General features: G+C 42.5%; 1 protein-coding gene across 1 annotated transcript in view; it reads right to left on the bottom strand.

Annotated features, from left to right (window-relative positions):
- The window catches only part of ylpm1 (YLP motif containing 1), a 45,846-nt gene extending 21,995 nt beyond the window's left edge, over positions 1-23,851 (bottom strand). The window contains exons 1-8 of the mRNA XM_062044535.1: positions 23,033-23,851; positions 19,316-19,531; positions 18,996-19,184; positions 18,417-18,904; positions 13,622-16,474; positions 6,039-6,162; positions 5,882-5,978; positions 5,739-5,819 (exon numbers count right to left, since the gene is read on the bottom strand). Coding sequence (XP_061900519.1) covers positions 5,739-5,819; positions 5,882-5,978; positions 6,039-6,162; positions 13,622-16,474; positions 18,417-18,904; positions 18,996-19,184; positions 19,316-19,531; positions 23,033-23,548 — 4,564 coding nt within the window. The 5' untranslated portion in view covers positions 23,549-23,851. The remainder of the gene's footprint in view (positions 1-5,738; positions 5,820-5,881; positions 5,979-6,038; positions 6,163-13,621; positions 16,475-18,416; positions 18,905-18,995; positions 19,185-19,315; positions 19,532-23,032) is intronic.
- Between the last annotated feature and the right edge of the window lie 1,383 nt (positions 23,852-25,234).

A 25,234-nucleotide genomic window follows, 5' to 3' on the forward strand; every position in this document is an offset into this window, starting at 1 on the left:
GTATACATTCTCACGCAGTTGCTTTTAGCTGCGAGGCATTAAACTGCATGCGTTTCTCACTCTTTCCTGTCTCTCCTTCTCACAGAGACTTTAAAACAAGCGCACCTTCTTACATACGTCACATACTGCCACGTGAGCAACGTCACACGCTCCCGCGGAGCGAGAAGTAGCGACATGGTAACGTTAGCTGTGATGCTAACAGCTAACGGTGTGGTTTGAGTGGTAATATGAGAGAAAGAAGGTGCGAATCTGGTAACAAATGGAGGAATAATTAATTCCCAAGAAAAACAGCACGGGGTCCATCGTCTGACGGTGGTTTGGCTTCAAGCGGGAATATGTCTTTACATCATGTCAACATCTCCGTTCGGTGCCACACCAACTAAATGCCGAAGCAACTATTTCCACATCAACACCGTAGGACATATACTGATAACTCAATGACGACAACCTTCTTCTTTTTATACGTATACTTTACTGAGGGAACACCATAACAAACCGGCCACTGCCGTTCACATAACAGACTAAACACCGGAGCCCGCGCATAGAGCAATGCATGCTGGGAATTACCGTAAATACACTAAAAGAGTGTACCATAATAATGCGCAATGCAAAAACAGAACATTTACAATCTCCCACTTTTTCTTTTTAGTTTTTTTAACACAAAAAATCAGTCTATTATTAATGTCCATAAGTATGAAAATGTAAGAACATGGTGATCAACAAAAAAACTTATACAAAAAAAACTGTCCACAAAAGAATAGTCTCTATTCCAGTTTCCACTCTCCAACACTGAGTGCCTTTAGGAGCTGAAGTGCGGATGCACCTCGTTTTGTCAAACAGTCAGCTAGCTGCTCTCCAGTAGGTGCCCAGAGAATCTGTTGAATTCTTTTACACTGAAGAAGTTCTTTGATGCCACTTATTTCAAGGCGGAGCCTTTTCTCTGTCACTGACTTAGTAGACTTGATGGCGTCTGCAAGGGAGTGGTTATCAGTGACACACACTATTGGTAAGACATGTTGTGATACATTCCCTGTGGTAAGTTCTGCATGAAGGTCAGATAAAGAAATGGCACTGTCAACAGCATCGGCAAGGGCAAGAGTTTCTCCAGCAAGAGTGCTCCGTACGACTCTTCTGATCTTTTTTGACTGCCAATACACAGGGGAGAATCTTCCTTCCTCACCCATCAGCAGAATGAGATGTCCCCCTTGAGTGCCTCCATCTGTAAGGTTTCCCAGCGAGGCGTCGCAGAACACTACTAGCTTTAGAGAACTGTCTTTTCCCAGGTTCTGAAACTTCAGTGTCACATGTTCTGATTTCAATTTTCTCACCACCTTGTTTGTGTCATGTAAAGTCTGCACAGTAGCATGTTTTATGTTAGCTGCAAGGACACATGTATCAAACATAATATCCGGTCTACTTTGTCTGGCAACCCACAGAAGTTGACCTATTTTTGATCTCAGGTCATCAATTTCACTTTCAGTCAAAAGAGCATCCCGTCTCATGGCTCTGGAGATGTCTATGTGAATTGGCTGGAGATTCTGTATGTAATTGTCTTGATGCATACATGTTACTCCATTTGCAGTGACATACTCCATGCCTACATAGCGAAAGCTGTCATGTTCTTCTCTGCCCACTTGAAAGGCAGATTGCAGGTGAGGGATTATAGTTGTTGTGAAAATCTGTGAACCACCCCAGATGAAATCATCAACATGACAAGCAAGCACCCCAGACACATTACAATCTTTATCCAACCAATAAAATATAGCAGGGTCAATTTGTGACATCTTTCCTCCAGTTTGCAACATTGTTTCTTTAACCCTATTGTACCAGTACAGTGATGCATCATTTAGTCCATAAACACATTTGTTTAGCTTCCATAGAGTTCCCTCACTCTTGGCTTCAGGTGGTGGACGAACATAGATGTCTCGGGATAACTCATTTCCTTGAAGGAATGCTGACTTAATGTCCATAGAGTGGGGTGTCCATCGGTTTTGACATATCACAGACATGAGTAGTCTAAGAGACTCTGAGGCACATGTTGGCGAGTCTTTTGGGAGATCTTTTGTGTTTAGCTCTTCAAATCCTCTCGCCACTAGCCTTGCTTTTGGAACTATGCCGTCTGATGTGTCTTTGAGTGTACACACCCATCTTGTGGAAATACATTTTTGTCCCATGTTTTTTACTTCATCAAACACACCGTGTTTCTCCCAGTTACTGATTTCAGTAAGTTTAGCTGATTCAAATGACACATCCTTTGTAACAAGTACATCCTCGTGATCAGATGGCTGTTCCACCCTGTCCAATGACTGAATCTGCAGTGTGTCAACCTGTGAAAGGTCAGCTGACCTTGTTGTGCCAGTGAGGTTAACTGGCTCAATGTACTCCAGATGGTACCAGTTCTTGTGTTTTCCAGTTGCCTTTCCTGCTCGACCTAGCACTTTTGCTGTGTGTAAAATTCCAGTGTCTCTTTCCCCATACTTAATGAATTGTCCTGCTTTTAGATTCATACTACGGTCTGTTCTTATGATAGAAGGTTGTCTGTCAGATGGATCATTATCTTGCTCATTGCTGTCTCTGTCATTATTAGAGCTCCCTGCCGCATTCTCTGTGTTAGGCACACTGTCTCCATCACTAGATACAGTATTGGGTAGATCTTCAACATGTTCAATACCACATTTTGCTGCATTAAGTTCTGTCTGGCTTTCTTGGCTGTCACGAGACGTGTCAGTGTAGTGATCTGTGGCCTTGCGCAGTCTACAGCGATGCACCCGGACATAGGAGCCTCCATGTCTAACAAATATTACCACCCCGTCTCGTCCAATTACCACCCCAGGGCCTTTCCATTCATTGCAGTCCATTCTTTTGTAGTACACTTTATCTCCAGTTTCGTAGTATTCATCTGTGCTGCGAAGCTGTGTGCGCAGAGCTCTCCTGATTCTCTCAGAGCACTCTGCCTCAGTAAACGCTGTCCTTGCTTCATGTAATGCTGAAATGTGCTGTCCTACCCATTTACTCATGGTAGTGCCCTCCAGGGCAGGTGGTTTATCAACCAGCACAGAAGGTAGGTTCGGGTTTTGTCCAAACACCAGCTGGTATGGACTAAATCCATGCACATTGTGCATTGTATTCTTTGCCATCAAGGCCCAATCTAAGGCTGTTTTCCAGTCACAAACACTGCTTTTCTTCACTTTTAACAGGATCTCTGTAAGGGTCTGGTTATGTCTTTCCATCAATCCATTACTCCATGGACTGTAGGCAGCAGTGGTTTTCACTTCAATATTAAAGTTCTCAGCCATGTCCCTCATTTCCTCGTTATTGAATTCACCTCCATTGTCACAAAAAATCTTAGATGGGGCTCCATGAACACTCACCCAGGAATGAATAAAGTGCCTCACAATTTCACTGGATTTTTTTGTTGTAACAATGCTACCAGCACTGAACCTGGTGAAGTGATCAATCATGTGGAGGTACCACACATTTGGTTCTAGCTCGTGTAGATCTAATGCCACAGTTTCATTGTATGTTGAAGCCATTGGTAGACCAACTGATGGCTTTGGTTTGGGCTTGTTGTACTTGAGACATGTTTCACAGCTACTTACGATGTCATTCAGAATAGTAACACTCTCATCATCATTACTTCCAGCACTAATTAGTAATTTTTTGAGTTTATCAACTGAGGCATGTCCAAACTGCTTGTGAAGTTTCACCAATACTTTGAGTTTTTCATCTTTACTCATGCCATCTGTTATGGCCAGAACTTCATCAGTTTGGGGTTCATTCTCACGGGTGGCTGTGCAATCTCTGTCCACTATGTTTACACAGTAGTGTCCTGAGGATGTAATCTCAAGAGGCACTGGTTTCTGAAACATTGTGGCTTTATCATTCTCAATGTCAAGCACTGCTTTTGCCCTCTTAAGTGACGTTTTACTTAGTAGTAAAGGAATGTTCACTGAGACCACCTCAGTCTCTATGTGGCACCTGGTTTGTCCTATTTTTGCTGGGACTTTTACTTTTTTTATGGAATGAACAACTTGTCCATCACCAAACTTAAAAGCTCTTCTACTCTGTGTATTTTCCATTTTTTTCTTGTCACTCTCCTTCAGTGTATGAATGTAATTCTCCAGCCATTTTTCACCACAGACTGTTCTGGTGCATGCAGTGTCAATTACAGCTGAACCTAAGGCTTCTACCATGAGTATTTCAGCATCAGAAACTGACTCTTTAGAAAACAATGTAACATTGCACTCTTCAATTGTTTCTGTCTCTGCATTTTCCTCTGTCATTTTTACATGTTCAGCCTTATTTGGGCAGTCCTTAGCCCAGTGAAATGTACTCTGGCAGATAGCGCACTTAGATCTTCTGCCGAACCTATCCAGTGGGTTTGAGCCAGTCAATGGCGCCCCCTTTTGGTCGGGTTGGGAACGAAATTTCCTTCCGTCTCTTTTCCTTTGATCCACATAAAAAGCAACATCTTCGCGCATGTGAATTCCCCCGCTGCATGTGGGCGGCTGCACATTGTCTCCAAAAATCCTTTTTAAAGCTGACTTCATGCTTGCAAATGTAAGTGTTGAACAAGCTGTAAGCGCAAGCTGTTTATCTTTAACATCGAGACTGGCTGTATCCAACAACTTGAATGCCAAAACAGCGTCGGGAAGAACCATGTCAAATTTGCGCATTTTGTTGTACCTCTGCTCGAACTGAACGATGTAATCCACCATGGAAACTTCGTTTTCTCTCCGAATCTTGTCAAAGTCCGTGTATGCATCATAAGCTCTGTCCTTTTCTTCTTTTAAGAATACATTATCCAATGCCTTTACAAGGGTCTTCATCCCGTCATCTTTGTTCAAATCATCCGCAGGTATTTCCAAAGCTGTATCTCTAGCTCTCCCCCTCAGTGAGAGAGCAACAGCTAATGCTTGTTTCTCCTTATCCAGATCGGTAACACGTATCCACATTTCAACCTCATTTTTCCAGCTCTCATATGACTTCTTTTCTTCAAACGCAGGAGGGACTCTGTAGTTAGCGTTGTTAGCCATCCTCTGCTACCATTGATAACTCAATGACGACAACCTTCTTCTTTTTATACGTATACTTTACTGAGGGAACACCATAACAAACCGGCCACTGCCGTTCACATAACAGACTAAACACCGGAGCCCGCGCATAGAGCAATGCATGCTGGGAATTACCGTAAATACACTAAAAGAGTGTACCATAATAATGCGCAATGCAAAAACAGAACATTTACATATACTATTTGATATGCAGCTCATTTTTATGTGACACTTATTGAAATATCTTGTGTGTCATCATGCACAAAAGTGCACTTATAGCTTGTTTTAAAATGTCTCTGACAATCTTGCACTTTCTGTTTTGGAAATGACATGAATGTGTGTTCCACTGCTTAAAAACTGTTTAATAAATAATTTTGCTAAATTGACTTGTGATTTCCCTCTCTGCATGAAAGTTTAAAATGAGCATATATTAATGCAGTATGAAGAAGAATGTCTTAATTTACACACATAGAATCATCATACTGCTGTGATTATATGCATCAAGTGTTCATTCAAGGCTAAGGCAAAATATCGAGATATATATCGTGTATCGCCTAAAAATATCAATATTTAAAAAAGGCCATATCGCCCAGCCCTACTTTCAACACACTATAGTAAAACTTTTGAGACTTATTTAAAATTGTTGGATGAATAATACATCAACATTTTAAGCTTTAAACTTACCTTTTTCATATCCCCTGTCTGGGTCAGGCCTCAATACAATTCGCTCGCCGTAAGCTATCCGCTCAACAGTGCCACTGAGCTCTAAAAACATAAAAAAAAGTGTAAAACTTACAAATGATAGATTACGGCTTGCACTGACATACCGTGTCCGTGCCCGTATTCCACAGTCTTTGGAATTACTGCAGGTCCAGCAGGATTAGTATCCCAAGATGAAGTTGTCTGAGCAGCTGAAGTCATGCCCTATGTCATATTTGTTAAGTGTTACAAAGACAAATGATAATAACGAACAGTAACAATTACCTTTAGAGCATTTCTGACTTCTGGTGGGATCTCCAAACCAAGGAGCCCAGCGGGGAGCTCAGGTAATGTGTTAGCTGGTGCAGGCTGAGATTCAACATCAACAGGCATGCCCTCCTGCAGTTCCCTATAAAGCCAAAAGAACACAGAACTCAATCTACTGAGGGGCTTTTTCAAAAGTACATCAGGGTTTCCCCTACACGCAATTGATAGCGGTGTCGGCAGTACGACCGTGGCGCTGCCCGCAACTTGGCTCCGGCGGCTGGCAGCTTAGGCGGTGGCTCCTCCCGTTACGGCACGTGCATTGCACGTCAGCCCGACCCACCAAGTACTTAGAGCCAATCCTTGTCCCATAGTTACGGATCTGACTTGCCGACTTCCGCCTTACCTGCCTTGTTTTAACATGCCATAGGCTGTTCACTTTGAAAACCTAATGGGCATATGAGCATACCGCAGTGGCGATTGCTGTAAGACTGCAAGGGAAGCTCAGCTTCCCCTAAAATATAAAAAAAGTGGTCAAATATTAATTTGTGTGTTTACATTTCATTGACTAAATAAGCGTCAAAATGTGTTCAGCTAATTCCACGACAACTCACAACATTCTTCTCATTCATTCAGAGCATAGAGTGGGTTAGTCCACTGCTACCAAGCTATACAATCATTGGACAAATAGTGAATGAGAAGTGGGCTCGGCCTCAGTTGGCATGGATGCCAGCATGATAATTGGATGATTTGTCTGAGGCTGAATCCCTTTTTTTTGAGAGCAAAATGAGCAAATCAGCGATCTAAAATTATAAACCACTGCCACAGCATTTTTATACTTTCCTTCTTCTGTTCCATGTGGATATCGAGAATTTTACAATGCTGTGAGCAATTTCTTTGTAAAATCTAGCATCTTTATGTATTTTATTGGTTACTGTGTTTGTGTTTAAAGAGGAGCTGAAAATGAGCTTCCTCTACTTGAAAGACCAGCTGCCACCACTGGTATACAGCCTGTGTTACATTGTACAATAAGCCACAATTGAAACGTAGAGCAAAACGATATAGAAAAACTAACGTAAATTACAGGCTATGAGCCCCTATGTTTTTGCTACGCTTTGAGCCCTGTGGCTAATTTATGAATTTTTCTTAGCTAACGACCATAATGTTGTGTTCGATAGTTTTATTAAACACAGGCAGAGACACTGAAAAGGTGTGTTGTTTAATTGTGCTACGACGCCAGCTTTTAGACAAGTTTGCTCACTGCAAGTGCTGCAGGGTATTTCCTCCGGTTTAGTGCTTTGAACCGGAAGTACAAGTGATATTCCGTCTTCTAGTCGTTCGTAGCATTTCTACTCGTATTGATTCTTCATCCATCACTCCAAGCAATGTTTGTAAGTTTTACAATATAACTACAATTATTTATACTTACTAAACTGTCCCATGTGTGGTGTCTGTAGGAGTGCTTGCATTCATATCTGTATGTGCTATCGTAATGTAATGAAGCTTGCATCGTTAGCATTTGCTAATATGCGAACAAGTTTACGAGTGTCTGTCTTAGTATTATTAACTTACAATGGCATTCTTTTTGTATTTTTTCAGTTTCACAAATTCCCAAGTAAATTCACAGTGAAAATATTGAGTCTGTTTAGCTGACTAGAGAGCAAGCTTCTGCAGCTAGTGGGTCCATGAAGATTACTTCTTTTTTGTTTGATCAGCTGTTTTACTGCCGTGTACAGGCACCGTTTGGAAACAAAATATGTAGATAAAAATATGATATAATATTAGGGGTGTAACGGTACATGGATTTGTATTGAACCGTTTCGGTACGGGGGTTTTGGTTCGGTTCGGAGGTGTACCGAACGAGTTTCCACACGGACATATTAAGTAGCGTACCGCACGTTGTGTAAACCATGCACACCGAGGCACAACACACAGCATGCTAGCAACGACCGGGCTACGACAACATGTAAAAGCCAGAGCTGGAAGACCCTCCTGCCTCGTTAAGATCTCCCGTTTGGGAACATGTTGGCTGCAAGATACAACAATGGAGGACGGTGGTTTGCCGACATTGTTCAGCAGCTGCTTCTGACAACACGTCAAACATGCTAACCCATTTGAAGCGTCACACATTCAAGCAGCCTCTCCTCGGCGAGTCAGGCAAGGCTAAAGCAATAACAAATGTTTTTATAGCAGCAGATTTAAGTCCATATTGCATTAAAAAGTAGATTTTGACCCACTTCTATGGTGGAAGAACAATAAGCCCATATATCCTCTTACTGCCAAGTTAGCCAGGCTGGGGGGAAGGGGGGGGGTTAATCTGAGGCTGAGTTGACTTGAAACTGTTTAATGTTGCACTTTTTATATGTAGAAGAAAAGTTTTGTCATTTTCTTTAATCCGAGCAACAACTTGAGGCACTTTAATGTTGTTTAACGTGGACACCGACTTAAACAAGTTGAAAAACTTATTCGGGTGTTACCATTTAGTGGTCAATTGTACGGAATATGTACTGTACTGTGCAATCTACTAATAAAAGTCTCAATCAATCAATTAAAAAAAGCACTTTATATGTAGAAAGGTTTTATTAAGAAACCATTCTGAGCCTTAGCTTATTTAGAGGCCCATTGAAACCCACTACTACCGACCACGCAGTCTGATAGTTTATATATCAATGAGGAAATCTTAACATTGCAACACATGCCAATACGGCCGGGTTAACTTATAAAGTGCAATTTTAAATTTCCCGCAAAACTTCCGGTTGAAAACGTCTATGTATGATGACATATGCGTGTGACGTCAATCGTTGAAACGGAAGTATTCGGACACATTGTATCCAATACAAAAAGCTCGGTTTTCATCGCAAAATTCCACAGTATTCTGGACATCTGTGTTGGTGAATCTTTTGCAATTTGTTTAATGAACAATGAAAACTGCAAAGAAGAAAGCTGTAGGTGGGATCGGTGTATTAGCGGCTGGCTGCAGCAACACAACCAGGAGGACTTTGACTTGGATAGCAGACGGGCTATCCGACGCTAGCCGCCGACCGCATTGATGATCGGGTGAAGTCCTTCGTCGCTCCGTCGATCGCTGATGAGCAGATGAGGGCTGGCTGTCGTAGGTGGATAGCTAATGTTTTTAGCATAGCTCTGTGAAGTCCCGTTGCTAAATTAGCTTTGATGGCGTCGTTAGCAACAGCATTGTTAAGCTTCGCCAGGCTGGAAAGCATTAACCGTGTAGTTACAGGTCCATGGTTTAATAGTATTGTTGATTTTCTGTCTATCCCTCCAGTCAGGGGTTTATTTCTTTTGTTTCTATCTGCAGTTAAGGCCGATGCTATCACGTTAGCTCCGTGAGGTCCCGTAGCTAAGCTTCGCCGATGTATTGTCGTGGAGATAAAAGTCACTGTGAATGTCCATTTCGCGTTCTCGACTCTCATTTTCAAGAGTATATAGTATCCGAGGTGGTTTAAAATACAAATCCGTGATCCACAGTAGAAAAAGGAGAGAGTGTGGAATCCAATGAGCCAGCTTGTACCTAAGTTACGGTCAGAGCGAAAAAAGGTGTGTCCTGCACTGCACTCTAGTCCTTCACTCTCACGTTCCTCATCCACGAATCTTTCATCCTGGCTCAAATTAATGGGGTAATCGTCGCTTTCTCGGTCCGAATCGCTCTCGCTGCAATGGGGAAATGTGAGGAGCCTTTCAACCTGTGACGTCACGCTACTTCCGGTACAGGCAAGGCTTTTTTTTATCAGCGACCAAAAGTTGCGAACTTTATCGTCGATGTTCTCTACTAAATCCTTTCAGCAAAAATATGGCAATATCGCGAAATGATCAAGTATGACACATAGAATGGATCTGCCATCCCCGTTTAAATGAAAAAAATTCATTTCAGTAGGCCTTTAGTTTTTATTATATAAATGCTGACCACATTAACCCTGGCAATGGACCCTGTGTGTATATGTATGTTATGCCATTGTTTAAAAATTTGGTAAATAAATAACCAAAAAATGTATATTTTGTTGTTTTCTTACTGTACCGAAAATGAACCGAACCGTGACCTCTAAACCGAGGTACGTACTGAACCGAAATTTTTGTGCACCGTTACACCCCTATATAATATATCAGTATATCATATACTGCATACATAATATGTAAATATTACATATATGTTATTTTGCTACTACGGTACATTTTTAGTCTACTTTCTACCTGCATTATCCCTTCCATCCTTTGGAACTGAGCTACTGTGTGGAACAATTTCCCTTGCGGATCATTAAAGTTTAAGTCCAAGTAAGAGGATTTTTCATCGTTTTGGTTGCTAGAACCGATGTGACGCGTAGCGCTAATATTATGAAGCTGGAAGTGTGTGATTGGTCTTAGGATTCTTGACATGTTTTGACGAAAGCCTCTGATAAAAGTGACTCGAGACCAGTGGCGGGCCGTGCGTTTCCCACCTAGGCTTCAGTGATGCCCGACCTTAATAATTACCTCTCAAAATACCATCATTTATGTCACCACATGACCACTGCTGGAGAAATACTACACAGAAACACAATTATGCACTACTGGGCATTGTACAAAACGTGTTATTTTCTTGCGCATTTCAAAATCAATAAACCCGCATCAGCAATTAAAACATATCTTCAGTAGTACTGTCAAAATTAAAATTGCAAAAAAACATTTTAAATGTTAAAAAATAAAGAAATAAAATATCTGAACTCACATTTCATCAACAGCTGAGCTAGCTTCCGGGGTTGGCCGACATCGTCTCACAAGATGTAGTTTCTCTTTAAATATCCTTCTTGAAAATGGTCTTGCAAATATATGTGTTGTCTTGTCTAATCATAAAAGATGCAGACGAGGCGTGTTGGCTGAGTTCTTAAAGTTTACTCCTCAGCGTGCTCGTCAATAACATCCAGCTAGCAAGTCTACATTTAACAACCTAAACGGGGCTACTTCGCATGCTGGGTAATGGAGTTCTTACGTTACCTGGATCATAACATCACTATATATCTGCCTTAGGCCATCTAGAAGGCCTTACTGACAACGCGTGATCTGATTGGCTATTGCAACTGTCTATCACTCTATGTCCCCGTTCCCTTGCAGCGCACGGATGCCCGCATTGCTGAATCTGAAGGCTTCTGGCAGATTTGGTACAGCATGGCAACATAAGCTAGCTGAATTCTGATTGGATAAAAACTCTATAAACTAAAAACAACAGCGCTGTAAGGAGCATAATATGACATTTGGAGAATATGAATACTTTTAGGTGTTTAGGGAAAGTAAATTAAAAATTACTTTTATCTTTAATTATGATCATGATTTCTGGTTATGTTAGGCCAGCAGAGAAGGCCTTGCTGGCCTGGACGGCACACCACTGCTCTAGACTTCCTGTCTACTGTCTTTTTTTCTGCTGAGCTTTTATTCCATCTTACTAAAGCAGTTAGAGTAACAATCTACATTTTATGTTACCGATGCACTCAACTTTAATGTACCGTATTTTCCGCACTACAAGGCGCAACTTAAAACCTCCAATTTTGTCAAAATTGACAGTGCGCCTTATAATCCGGTGCGCCTTATATTTGGACCAATATTGAACCACAACAAACCTAAACTTAATTTTCATAAAGTTTAGGTTTCGCAACTACGGTAAGTAGCCGCCAACTTCTTTATCCTCCGTAGAAGAAGAATCGCTTCTTCTTCTACGGTAAGCAGCCGCCAACTTAATTTTCCCCCGTAGAAGAAGTTCTTCTTCTATGGTAAGCAGCCGCCCCCGTAGAAGAAGAAGCGTGCGGTGCATGCTGGGATATATGACTGCTCGAGGCGTGCCGTTTTGATTTCCATTTGTTTGTTTATGTAAAGACCCTAAATGGCTCCTATTAAGAGACACACTTACGACGCAGAGTTTAAACTTAAGACGATCAGTCACGCAGTAGAACACGGGAATAGAGCAGCAGCGACACTGGCTCGATTAATGATGACTTCGACGAGATGGATGTTGGATGCCGTATCCGCCCAACTGTTTAATTCGGACTCTGAAGAAAAAGAATTCGAGGGATTCGTCGATGAGGAATAACTTCATAAAGTGAGCTTTACATGTTTATTTTGTGTGTCGTGTGACATTAACGTTTGAGCAACGTTGAGTTATTGATATATTGTTATTGCTCCGCACTATTTCGAGTGTTACTTTATTGTGATTACACTAACGTTCGATTTACCGTAACAGTATCACTGTTTTTTATGTGTTTATTGAATCAGGGAAAAGTTCCCCTCAACTATGTGATATAAATGTTGCACTACTGTTATACCTTGCTGAGTTGTCAGAACGCTGGTTTGTAATCTATTAATAAAGTTTGACTGACCTGACTGTTTTGTTGACATTCCCTTTAGCGCAGCTCCATCTAATGGATGCATAGGTGCGCCTTATATATGAACAAAGTTTTGAAATATGCCATTCATTGAAGGTTTGCCTTATAATCCGGTGCGCCTTATAGTGCGGAAAATACGGTAAACAAGGGCGTGAAGCTCCTCCTTTCTACAAGTGGTAAAGTGATATTGGCTCATGGCGATTGAAGATAAAAAGTCTTGTTTTGTCGGGAGAACGACTTGCCATGGCTTTGAATCTGAAATTTCCATAATGTACCCTTTTTTTAATGCATTTCTACTCGCTATTTTCAATTTTGTGGCTCAACAGTAACTGAATGCAGTACATTACCCTACGCTACGGAATGGACCGATGGTCAGAAAGAAGTCAGGACCCATGCACATAAAAAAAAAATGATCGCCACTAAAATAACTTGTAGTTAACACTAGAGGTGGGAACTTTTGGGTACCTCACGATTCGATTACGATTCAGGAGCTATGATTCAACTAAAAATTGATTATTGATGCATCTTTAATTTATGTACATTGATGCAGTTTTACATTTATTTTCCATCCATTTTCTACCGCTTGTCCCTTTTGGGGTTGCTAGAGCCTATCTCAGCTGCATTCCTGCTGTAGGCAGGGTACACCCTGGACAAGTCGCCACCTCGTTTCACTAAATTTATATTTATCACTTGCAACTTAAAAAAAACAATTCATTTGGAATAAGAAACAGTTAAATTAATGAAAATGTGTGCAAAACTGGACCATAATGTGCCTGCTAGTAAAGGAGCTGTTCGGCTCTTTCGGTGAGGTGTCTCGTTACATTTAGCCAAATTTTAGACCTGTCTGCATTACTTTATTTACAGTAAATAAATCCATTACCGATTGACGTTTACTAATCGATTCTATAATCATCCATGTCCGAATTCCGATGCATCTAAAAATCGGTTATTTTCCCCACTTCTAGTTAACACGTTATTGCATTAACTTCGACAGCCCTAGTTAATACTAATTACCAATAACACAGACTTGTTTCTAAATTTATGGACATTTTATTAGCCTTTTTAAAGAAAATAAATGCTTCATCGGCAACTATACAAATTATATGATGATGTCATATTGACCACTCCTTTAGCCACGCCTCCACTGCTAAAAGTATATTGGCAAGCTAGGGGAAACCCTGAATATATTTAAACACATTTTAAAGTATAACTGATAATGGAGCAGAATTACCTTACCTTATGCGTTTAAGTTCTTGAGCTGCTTTCAAGATGATTTCATGTTGCCGCTGAGAAAGAGCAAGCACGTTTCCTCCGCCTGCTCCTTGTGCTGCTAAATCAATAGCGCTTTCTGGCAAGTTTTGAACAGGTTCATGGTGTGGAGGCCTGTCCAAAGGAGGTTCGTCCCTGTGATCCCCATAAGAGGGATACATTCTTTCTGATGGTGGGTAAAGTCTTGAAGGCCGATCCCATTCTGGAGGAAGCTGTGATAAGTCTTTCGGAGGCTCGTTCGAGAAGTCGCGGATTCTAATGTCGCCTCTACTTCTGTCGTATTCATCATCATATGGATATTGAGGACCTCTCTCTCTGTCATCCAGCCAACGGTCTTCCCTGAAGCGCTCCGAGGAAGGCAAGTGTTGCGGAAAGTCCCGTTCCGGTGAGGGTCGCTCTCGGTCCCATTTAGAATCAAAGAACCTGGCCTCATGTTGAGTTTCATCAGGATGCGGTGGCCGCCAGCGATCTTCTCCATGACCATAGTCCTCAACATAAACCTCACTGTATCCCTCTTCATGTTCATGTGACGACCCTGACCGCATCATACCTCTTGCCATACCACGTCCCATCGGCCTTCTCATCATTCCACCCCTTTCCATGACTTCATGCGACATTAGAGGTCTCCCATGGGGTGACAGCCAATCCTGTTCACCCTCAATTTCTTCATTATAAAATGATTCCCCGTCAGGACCTATTGCTTCATGGGGTGGTGGAGGCAGTCTGCCTCTTCCTCCACCTGGGTGCATTGGGAAGTTATGAGGGTCATTCGTGTAATGTTCTGATGGATCTATTTCCATATCATCAGTGTCATGACCGAATGACTCCTCATCCATTGGGCCGTGTGCTAAATGAGACGGTGGTCCTCGTCCCCGATGCATGAACCCAGGACGACCACGGCCAGGTGGAAATGGGAGTCTCATTCCTCTATTTGGAGGTCTACCCTCTTCCCAATAAGCCTCTTCTTCTTCGTAGTACTCATCTGTCTCGGTTTCTTCCCATTGACTGTTCATTTGTTCTCCCCCTCCCAAGGGAGGACCTCCTCGTCCCATGGGTGGGCCGCCTCGGCCCATGGGGGGGCCGCCTCGGCCCATGGGGGGGAACCCTCGGCCCATGGGGGGACCGCCGCGCCCCATGGGTGGACCTCCGCGCCCCATGGGTGGACCTCCCCGCCCCATGGGTGGACCGCCGCGTCCCATGGGTGGACCTCCACGTCCCATGGGTGGACCTCCACGTCCCATGGGTGGAGTTCCTCTACCCATAGGCAGCCCACCTCTGCCCATTGGAGGTCCTCCTCGGCCCATTGGTGGTCCTCCTCGGCCTAAAAGAAGACCCCCTCGACCCATGGGGCCACATCCTCGGCCCATAGGGGGACGTCCTCTTATCATCGAGAACCCCCCTCTTCCCATAGGATGTCCTTGCATTGGTTCTTCATAATATTCCTCTTCTGTTTGGAAGTGATGATCCTCAGGCATCCACATTTCCTCATCAGGTGCCTCAGACACCTCACCACCAAACTCCTCAAATGAAGGATCCTGCCATTGGTAGTCTTGTTGCTCCTGCACAGATTCTTCTTCCTCGGGTGGCATAAAATCTTGAGACACTTCATTAATCTGCCCTTTAGAGGGTACAATGCTATGTCCTCTGAAGTCTTCATGCCCCCTCTGCTCATTACCCCGTCCTCTACCTTGGACAGACATCGGGGGATGACCTCGTCCTCTACCTTGGACAGACACCGGGGGCTGACCTCGTCCTGCACCTTGGACAGACACTGGGGGCTGACCTCGTCCTGCACCCTGGACAGACACTGGGGGCTGACCTCGTCCTGCACCCTGGACAGAAACCGGGGGTTGACCTCGGCCTGCACCTTGGACAGACACTGGGGGTTGACCTCGTCCCACACCTTGGACAGACACCGGGGGCTGACCCCGTCCCGCATTTTGGACAGACACCGGGGGCTGACCTCGTCCCGCACCTTGGACAGACACCGGGGCCTGACCTCGTCCCGCACCTTGGACAGACACCGGGGCCTGACCTCGTCCCGCACCTTGCACAGGGACTTTACCCAGGGGAGGCCTTGCAGGTTCTGTTTTGGATGGTGGAGTCTCCTGTCTTTTCTCTGGTGCCACTGTGGGGTTGTTGTCATTTTTCAACGGTCCATCTGGTACATTGGTTTGTTTGGATTCAAGGTTAGTAGACTTGGTGTTTAAAGGTTTGGGCTTTTCGATATTAGAAGTATTTTCAGAATTATCAATTTTGTCTGGAAACTTGGTTTGTGGTATTGGATCAGTGGGGATAAAAAATCCATCACTTTGAACCATATCATCTGTCGTATCTTTCGCAGTAATAAATTTAGAATTTCTCTTCTGTTGATCAGACTCAGACTTCTTGATAGGTTGTAATGAAGAAGCCACATTGAGAGGTGGTCTGGGAATTTGCTCTCCTTGAGTCAGAGTTTCCGGTTGTCTTTGTGGGGGCACTGTTGGGCCAGTCTGTTTTGGGGGCTGATCAAATCTAGACTGCCTACCAAATCGGGGTGGGTTATTTCTTAGTGGATGGTCAAATCTTGGGGGATTATCAAAATTCTGACCGGCATGATCAAACTGGGGAGGACCCTCAAAGCGTGACACTGGTTGGTTAAAGCGAGGGGGACCATCAAAACGCTGATGTGGTTGATCAAAGCGAGGGGGACCATCAAATTGCTGTGTGGGTTGAAGTTGAGTCAATGGAGGGGGGCGGTCAAAACGTTGTGTGGGTTGATCAAATCTTGGCTTTCCATCAAATGACATATGTGCCTGATTGAAAGCAGGGGTGTTTACACTGAAAAATAAAGACAACAAAATATAAATAAGATTAGCAAAAAACTACATAAATGCATGTGAACTAGTAAATGATGATTTCAATACAATTATTGTCCTATGCTAACCAGCTGGGATGTAACGATATAAAAATGTCATATCATGGTTATTGTGACCAAAAATTATCAAGGTGATTGAATGTGGTCAAAAAGTATTTGTACACACTAAAATAATTCAAAACATTTTTTATTTGAAAATATATAGATAAAAATACAATATACTTACATGACAGAATTTTTTAAAAATATTGTTCTGGTTTAAAAATAGCCATGTTATTTAAAAAATTGCATTTAAAAATGTTTATCTTCTTAACATTTTACAATTTTTATTTAATACATTTAAATTAGGTGTTCACCTACTGTTTAAGTGACATCACATGAGTTTGTGTCCACTCGGCAATGTTGAGTATAGATGTATCACTTTGTGGTAAGACAGCACAGCCTTTATGGTCAATGTGAATATCTTAGTTGTTCAAACAGTAATGTTTATACAGGATTAGATTGGGGTATGATGTTTCTTAATGGGGAACGATGCGAATGTCTTCTTTATTAATGTTAGCATTTAAGCTAGCGATCAAGCTAACGCTCGTCGGTCCACAAGTTTATAAAAGTGCGGTTGTCAGTAAGTCTGGGTGATATGGCTGAAAATGTTTATCTTTTAATTGATATCGATAATTATTGATATTTTTTATGACCTATGGAAAATGTGGACCAGTAGAAAAATATAGTACATTTTAACATTTCTATTTCTAAAGGTAACCTTCCCCTAATTATTATCCCCTCAGCTATAATGATAAATGATAAATGGGTTATACTTGTATAGCGCTTTTCTACCTTCAAGGTACTCAAAGCGCTTTGACACTATTTCCACATTTACCCATTCACACACACATTCACACACTGATGGCGGGAGCTGCCATGCAAGGCGCTAACCAGCAGCCATCAGAGGCAAAGGGGACGTGACTAGGAAGGTAGAAGGTGGGAATTGAACCCCAGTAACCAGCAACACTCCGATTGCTGGCACAGCCACTCTACCAACTTCGCCACGCCGTCCGAAGGCAGAACGGTAAGGAAATGTCAACACAACAATGGAAAAAACTAAATGTAAACACAATACACACTTAACAACAACCTCTTTAAATCAAGATGAAAAAATAAGTTATATGTAAGAAATGCATAACTAAGTGTAACAAAATAGTGCAAGAAGTTAAAATGTAAACAGAAAAACCTGAGAATACATTTTTTTGCAGGTTTATTGCCAGGAAGTTACGCGATCTGTGTAACATTTACTTTGGTCTGTTATTCTAATGTAAGTATAGTAATGAATGTATCTTATGCCGTAATAATTATTTAAATATTATTGGACCGAAATATTATCTTAAAGCAGCACGTTTGTTATTTTATTTAAACATACCTGCACTGTAGTTCCTACCTGTTGTTTCTGTACATCCGACGTGGGTTGAAAAGAAAAGATGAGCGTGGCGAAGGACTATGGTCATATTGTCAAGGTGACTCTTCTTGTTTTATCAACAATTATTTCGCTCTTTGCAGCATTCATTTTTAATTTCTCTTCTCACTCCATGCAGAGAATCAACAGCAAGACAGTGCAACCAAACTTGATAGTTGACACTTTTACGTGATTGGCTGTTCCTTTCAATGCTCAAATCAAACATTTTTTATTGATATCGATTACGTGTCTATCCAATATATATTGATATAGTTTTATTGACGCAGTCCTAGTTGTCATTCATGTTTTTTTCAATAATTTTAAACTATTTTGGTAATACTAACAGTCAGAAGTTTTACCGCGGTTATAGTTATTACCGTTTATCGTTACATATCTACTAACCAGGACAACTACTGTAATATTTTACAATTGCACCAAAAACAGAAACTGGAACTGACCATGGACCCCCCATGTTGTTGAAGTTTGGCGGTGGAATATTTGGATGACCTGTGGGTCCGACTCCAGGAGGGGGCCCGCCTGCATGTTGTGGTGCGATAGCTGGTGTGGGCGGCTGCCCTTGGGGTGTGGGACCGGCAGCAACCGCGGTCGACTGCATACCTGCATTTACTGGTGGCGGCGGCATTTGCATGTCCTGTCCAGGGTATGCTCCATATTGCCCCATAACGACATTATTATATTGGCTTGCAGCGTACGGCACCATTGCAGTGAGAGTTGCGATCCTCTCTAAAAGGTGGCCATTGGTGGCATTCATCTGATCCTGCCACTGCTTCCACTGGTGCTCGTAGTCATGCAGCTGGTCTTTGTGGGGATACGTTTGGAACTGCTCGAACCACAACCTGAAGGAATTTTCCCAGTCTTGGTAAAGAGGAGTGAACTGCTGCTTTTGTATTTCATAATGCCTCAGCTGCATTTCATTTGACATGGTCTGCAAAAAAACAAAACAATTCCAATCTTTGGTCTGACAGTGCGAGATTAAAACAAACATTGGAAGGGTCGAGATGGGTGTTTTTATCCACCTGTAGGTTTGGAGGTTGCTGAATTAGCTGCTGATACTTTTCCAGTATCTTCTGAAGACTCTCATGCTGTTGCATAAGAGCCTGGTAATGTAAGCTTACTCTCTGCTGCTGAACCTGCTGCCATTGAGCCGCTGCAGCCTGTAACTGCTGGAGACGGACATTCTCTTCTGAGTCTTTCTTTGACTCCGGCTTAAACACAGAAACAAAAGCAAGATTGGACCTCAATTTTGCCATCAGACTCAGTGGGCCAATATAAGAAGTCCCATTCCTTGACTTTACATAGAAAACCATTTCCAACACACAAAACCAAAAAAGCTCACCTCTGGAGGTGGAGGTGGTGCTGGGGGCTCCTCCTTAGGAGGGGGCGGAGGCGGTGCACCCATTGGTGTTTCTGGTGGAGGTGGAGGCTGTTTGCCTTGGCAATTGGGTGGCGCTGTCTGCGACATAGCAAAGTTGGCATCTTTTTGGTTCTGTTTCTCTTGCCTTAACTTGTGCAGGTTCTGAAGATGTTGCTGGTACCAAAGTTGCTGCTGATTCTGGGTAAAATAATCATATGGATTTAATTTTGTTATTGAGGTGCATGCTGAGCTGAATCAACTGGCAAAATACTGACATATGAAATGACACATACATTAGTGACAAACAGTGGCAGATTAATAATTACAACATATAATTTCCAACCCTAACCGGAAAAATATCATGTACTAAATAAAGTTGCATATTGACTACTTTATAATTCTCGTCTCTATTAGTAATTAGAGTACTAATAATTAATTTCATAAATGCTGACACTACTTCGATATTTTTCCATTTTGCTTGTCACACACGTTAAAAATCCAGGATATGTCAGTGTCAGAATTTGATAATCTAAGGGGGGTTTCAAAGTGGCACAGTGCCCCTTGCCCTCCAGAGAAAATATACAACTGGAGGTCCCCTGCTTAGTCTATCCAGGCCTAATGTTGTTCTCACTGTAGCTTCAAATACATTTACCTTTGGTTAAAGTAAAGTTACCTCAGCAAATTTTCTTACAGGGGACCTTTTATGTAAAAATAACTTTTCTTACCTATTGGTACCTGTATTTATGTATTTCGGATATGCATAAGTCCCAAAAACGTGAAATCAAACCAATCTTGCTTTCCTTCATACCGTCTCCAAACGAGCCGTTTGGAATCTGCCCAATTTGTGACCACCTCACTTAAGAGATCTGACCAGCTCCTTTATTGTAGGGTACTTCCTTATGTTCCAGTTTTGCGCACATTTTCTTGAATTTAATAAATGTGGGAAATAATTGAACTGTTTCTTATTAAAAAATAACTTTTTTTAAGTTGGAAGTGATAAACGCTTCTTTAGTGACACAAAAATTATGTAAAACTGCATTATTCCGGCATCAAAACTATGAATGAACACATGTGGAGTTATGTACTCAACAAAAAAAGGTGACAAAACTGAAGACATGTTTTATATTTTAGTTCCTTCAAAATAGCCACCCTTTGCTCTGATTACGGCTTTGCACACTCTTGGCATTCTCTCGGTGAGCTTCAAGAGGTAGTCACCTGAAATGGTTTTCACTTCATAAGTGTCATAGTTTTGATGCCTTCAGTGACAAATCCACAAGGTAAATAGTCTTGAAAATAAAGAAAATGCATTGAAATGAGGTGTGTCCAAACTTTTGGCCTGTACTGTATATAAATTATACATGCATCAAATAATCAATTTTTAATTGAAAGTAGCACCTGAATCGTGATCGTAATCGGTTCATGAGGTGTCCAAAGATTCCAACCTGTAATTTGAATTGATATTTGTCAGTAGACTCTAAATGAGTTATCTGAGTTCTTGGGAGTGCGTATCCTGTATTAAAAACTGGTTGTCCTCAGATTTCCTCCAGATAACTTGTAACAAAACGGAAACTCTGAAAATTGCTCCCGATAAAAAGATCCCCTGATCAAGAACTCCCTTGGTGCTCTGGGTGCATCTGTTAAAAACAGCCTCAGAAACCTTGGAGTTGTGTTTGATCAGTACATGACTTTGGAGGGTCACTGCCTTCAACTGACCAAAAACTGTTTTTATTACCTCAGAAATATTTCTAAAGTGAGAAATTTGTTGTCAAAATTGGATCTTGAAATGATCATTCACACCTTCATTTCGTCTCACATTGACTATTGCAAATCTCTCTTCACTCTTTTCAACAAGTCAACGCTAAAGAGACTACAGACTGTACAAAATGCGGCTGCCAGACTTTTGACCGGTGCACCCAGAACAGCCCATATTATCCCCATTTTATCCAGTCTTCATTGGCTTCCAGTTAAATTCCGCATTGAGTTTAAGATTTTAGTCCTGACATTCCGTGCATTGCATGGTGGGGCCTCTCAGTACATCACTGACTTGCTATGGCCCTACTCTTCACGGCGCAGCCTCCGGTCTTCAGGCCAGGGTCTTCTAAAGATCCCAAAAACTTGTTTTAAAACCCGTGGAGACCTGGCATTCCAGGCTATAGCTCCCAGACTCTGGAACAATTTGCACTTGACTGTGTTGAAACTTTTAAGAAACATTTGAAAACTTCTCTTTTTAGTAAAGCTTTTAGTTAAAGCACCTTTTAACTATAATTTTTAATCCACTTTGCATCCTTTTTATGATGTTGCCCCTGTTGTTTTAAATTGAATTGTTGTTTTACTTCACCTATGTTTTGTACAGCGCTTTGTGATTTTATCTGTTAAAAGCGCTTTGTAAATAAAATTTACTTACTTACTAAAAACTATAGCATGGATGACATAAAAAAGACCCCCACCAAAACAGCGCATCCTGAAGAGATGGCGAGAAACGGTCTGTAAAACATAATTTATGAAACATTTTGACCAAAGAACCACCATTACATGTTATGTAGACCACAAAGAAGTATTTTAAATGAATACAAAATTTCATTAACATCCTTTTAGGCCGCAATACTTGAAAACCTCTGCCAGGCAAATTAAAATGAGGGTTGAAGTTGCATTTTTTAACACAGTCGTTTGTTTGTTTGGTTTTAGACTCTAAATCTAAAAAAAATAGGGCAGCACGGTGGAACCGGGGTTTGTGCATGTGCCTCACAATATGAAGGTTCCGAATTCAATCCCGGGCTCAGGATCTTTCTGTGTGGAGTTTGCATGTTCTCCCCGTGATTGCGTGGGTTCCCTCTGGGTATTCTGGCATCCTCCCACCTCCAAAGACATGCACCTGGGGATAGGTTGATTGGCAACACTAAAATCGTCCCTAGTGTGTGAATGTGATTTTTGTCTGTCTATCTGTGTTGGCCCTGTGATGAGGTGGCGACTTGTCCAGGGTGTACACCGCCTTCTGCCCGAATGCAGCTGGGATAGGCTCCAGCACCGCACGCGACCCCGAAAGGGACAAGCGGTAGAAGATGGATGGATGGAACACAGTAAAAGCATTTAAGTCCCATCTTAAAACTCATTTATATACTCTAGCATTTATAGCCTTTAAATAGACCCCCTTTTAGATCAGTCGATCTGCCGTTTCTTTTTCACAAATTCGGTGATCACAGATGAAGCGCTAGCTGTCCAAAGTCGGGACCCAGGGTGGACCACTCATCTGTGCATCACTTGGGGACGCCTCTGCGCTGCTGACCTGTCTCCACTCAAGATGATCTCCTGCTGGCCCCACTATGGACTGGACTCTCACACTATTATGTTAGATCCACTATGGACTAGACTCTCACAATATTATGTTAGATCCACTATGGACTGGACTCTCACAATATTAATGTTAGATCCACTATGGACTGGACTCTCACACTTTTATGTTAGATCCACTATGGACTGGACTCTCACAATATTACGTTGTGGTTTGTGCAGCCCTTTGAGACACTCGTGATTTGGGGCTATATAGGTAAACATTTATTGATAGATTGACGATTGTTTTGGGACTTGTTGTGTTTTCAACATGTGCAGTTTTTTTCTTTGGCATTTTTTGTGTTACCTTTACAGTAATTTAAAGAAAATGTGCGGGTAAGACTTTTTTTTCCCCCAGAGGAGAGGACATACCTGCAAAGACGATTTGTCGTCTTCCTGTGTTTTCCCATCGTTAGCCTTAAGAGCAGCATTGGAATCGAGAAGTTTCGATGACGGGGGCTCGGATAGAGGGGGAGCCGGCTGAGACTCAGTCTGCGGCGGCTTCGACAGGTCGGGTGGTGTCGGTAACGCGCCCCCGCCTTTTAAATGAAGCTGGGTCCCCCCTTCGCCGTCCAAGTGGCCCGGTTCTGTAGATTGCCACGACGGTGGTGCCGGAAACCCGTCCGGGTGTCCTCCGCCGTAAGGTGGAGCCGCATTGCCGTGGTGCAGCACCGTCTGGAGCTGCTTCTGGTGGAGCATCTGCAGCTGCTGCATCTGCTGAAGGTGCTGCTCCTGCAGACTGGAGAAGAGAGAGCCACCCTGCGGGGCCTGTAGGCCGCCGTATCCCGCCTGGGGACCAACGTGTCCTCCACCAGGCATTTTCCGAGGTCCAGGCCCTCCATAGTTCTGCGATGGCGGTGCACCGTAATTCCCCCAGGAAGGAAACATTGCTCTGAAGAGAAGATGGAGCACAGCCTTTGTGCTCACATTGAACCGGGGCCTGGATGCTAAACAATGTTAAATGCTAACAATGCTAATGCTAACACAGACCGAGCTAGCTAGCTCGCTTACTGTGGTGGCGCATGGTCATATGGACCATTTAACCTTATAATCACAATTAAACACCCGACCCTTATTCTATTAAGATATGTCAAATACCGTGCACTTTTATCCGTCGAGTATTTTGATACATCCGTCGGTTAAGATGGGCTGTGAAGCGGCGCAGTTCACAAGATGACGACGTGACGTCCGATAATTTGTGTGACCACTTCCGGTAAGACCGGTTCTCAAAACTAAACTACAAAAAATATGTATTATACATTTTTTTCCACCTAAACCGTTTAATTGGAATATTTATAATTTTTGGTGCAATTAATTGTAATTGTAACAGTAATTTAAAGAAAATGTGCGGGTAAGACATGGAGGTAGTAAGCAGACTTAACACCTTTTTCACCAGCATAGCCACAACTCTAGTTAACAAGCTGTCCCACCACTCTGGTTCGTTTGGTTTAGAACACATTAAAGCCTTTTACGGAAAGCTAGGAGTCTCCAACAACGATTTCAAATTAGAAATGGTCTCAGCTGACGAGGTGCTTAAAAAATTGAGCGCGCTCCACCCAAACAAGGCTACAGGCCTTGACAATATCCCCTCCAGATTCCTCAGGGACTCTGCCACCACCATTTCCCCAATCATCACACACATAATAAACCTCTCAATTACACAAGGCCAAGTACCAAAAGATTTAAAGATAGCAAGAGTAATTCCCCTTTTTAAAAAAGGAAGCAAATTAGAATCTAGCAACTACCGACCTGTTTCTATTCTCAGTTCCATTTCGAAAGTAATGGAAAAAATAGTTTATGAACAGGTCGATAGTTACCTTGCCACTAAAAAACTCATGTACAAATTCCAATCCGGCTTCAGAACTAACCACTCCACTGACATATGCCTTCTCTATCTGACCGACCACATCAAACATGAGGTGGACGCGGGCAAATACTGCGGCATGGTCATGCTGGACCTTCAGAAGGCCTTTGACACCGTTAACCACGCTATACTGTTGGATAAGCTCAGAGCAATCGGATTTGATAAAACTTCATCGAGCTGCATGCAATCTTACTTGGAGGGGAGGAAACAGGTGGTAGAGGTGAACGGTGCCGTGCCCCCCTCCCCTCAGTAAGCAGTGGAGTCCCCCAAGGCAGTATATTAGGGCCTTTACTGTTCCTAATATACATAAACGACATGTCATCAGCATGCGACTGTGAATTGTTCCAGTTTGCGGATGACTCGGCCCTGCTGGTATCCGGCAAGGACAAGTCACAGGTGGAGAAAATCCTCAGTGCTTAAACTCTGTAGAATTTGCACCTGGCTCGCTGACAACAAGCTATCCATACACTTGGGTAAAACGGAATCCATCCTATTTGGGTCCCACATCAACCTTAAGAAAGTCAGTGACTTCACTATAAAAGTGGGTGATATTGTTATCACCAGGAAAGATTAGGTCACCTACCTAGGTTCCATTCTAGAGGCTAATCTTTCCTGTGATAAAATGGCTACCAAGGTAATCAAAAAGGTCAACCAACGAACAAGATTTCTCTACAGAATCTCCTCTCTGGTCAACAAAAGCACCATGAAGA

This window comes from Entelurus aequoreus, linkage group LG04 (assembly GCF_033978785.1).
Source record: "Entelurus aequoreus isolate RoL-2023_Sb linkage group LG04, RoL_Eaeq_v1.1, whole genome shotgun sequence".
NCBI lineage: Eukaryota > Metazoa > Chordata > Actinopteri > Syngnathiformes > Syngnathidae > Entelurus > Entelurus aequoreus.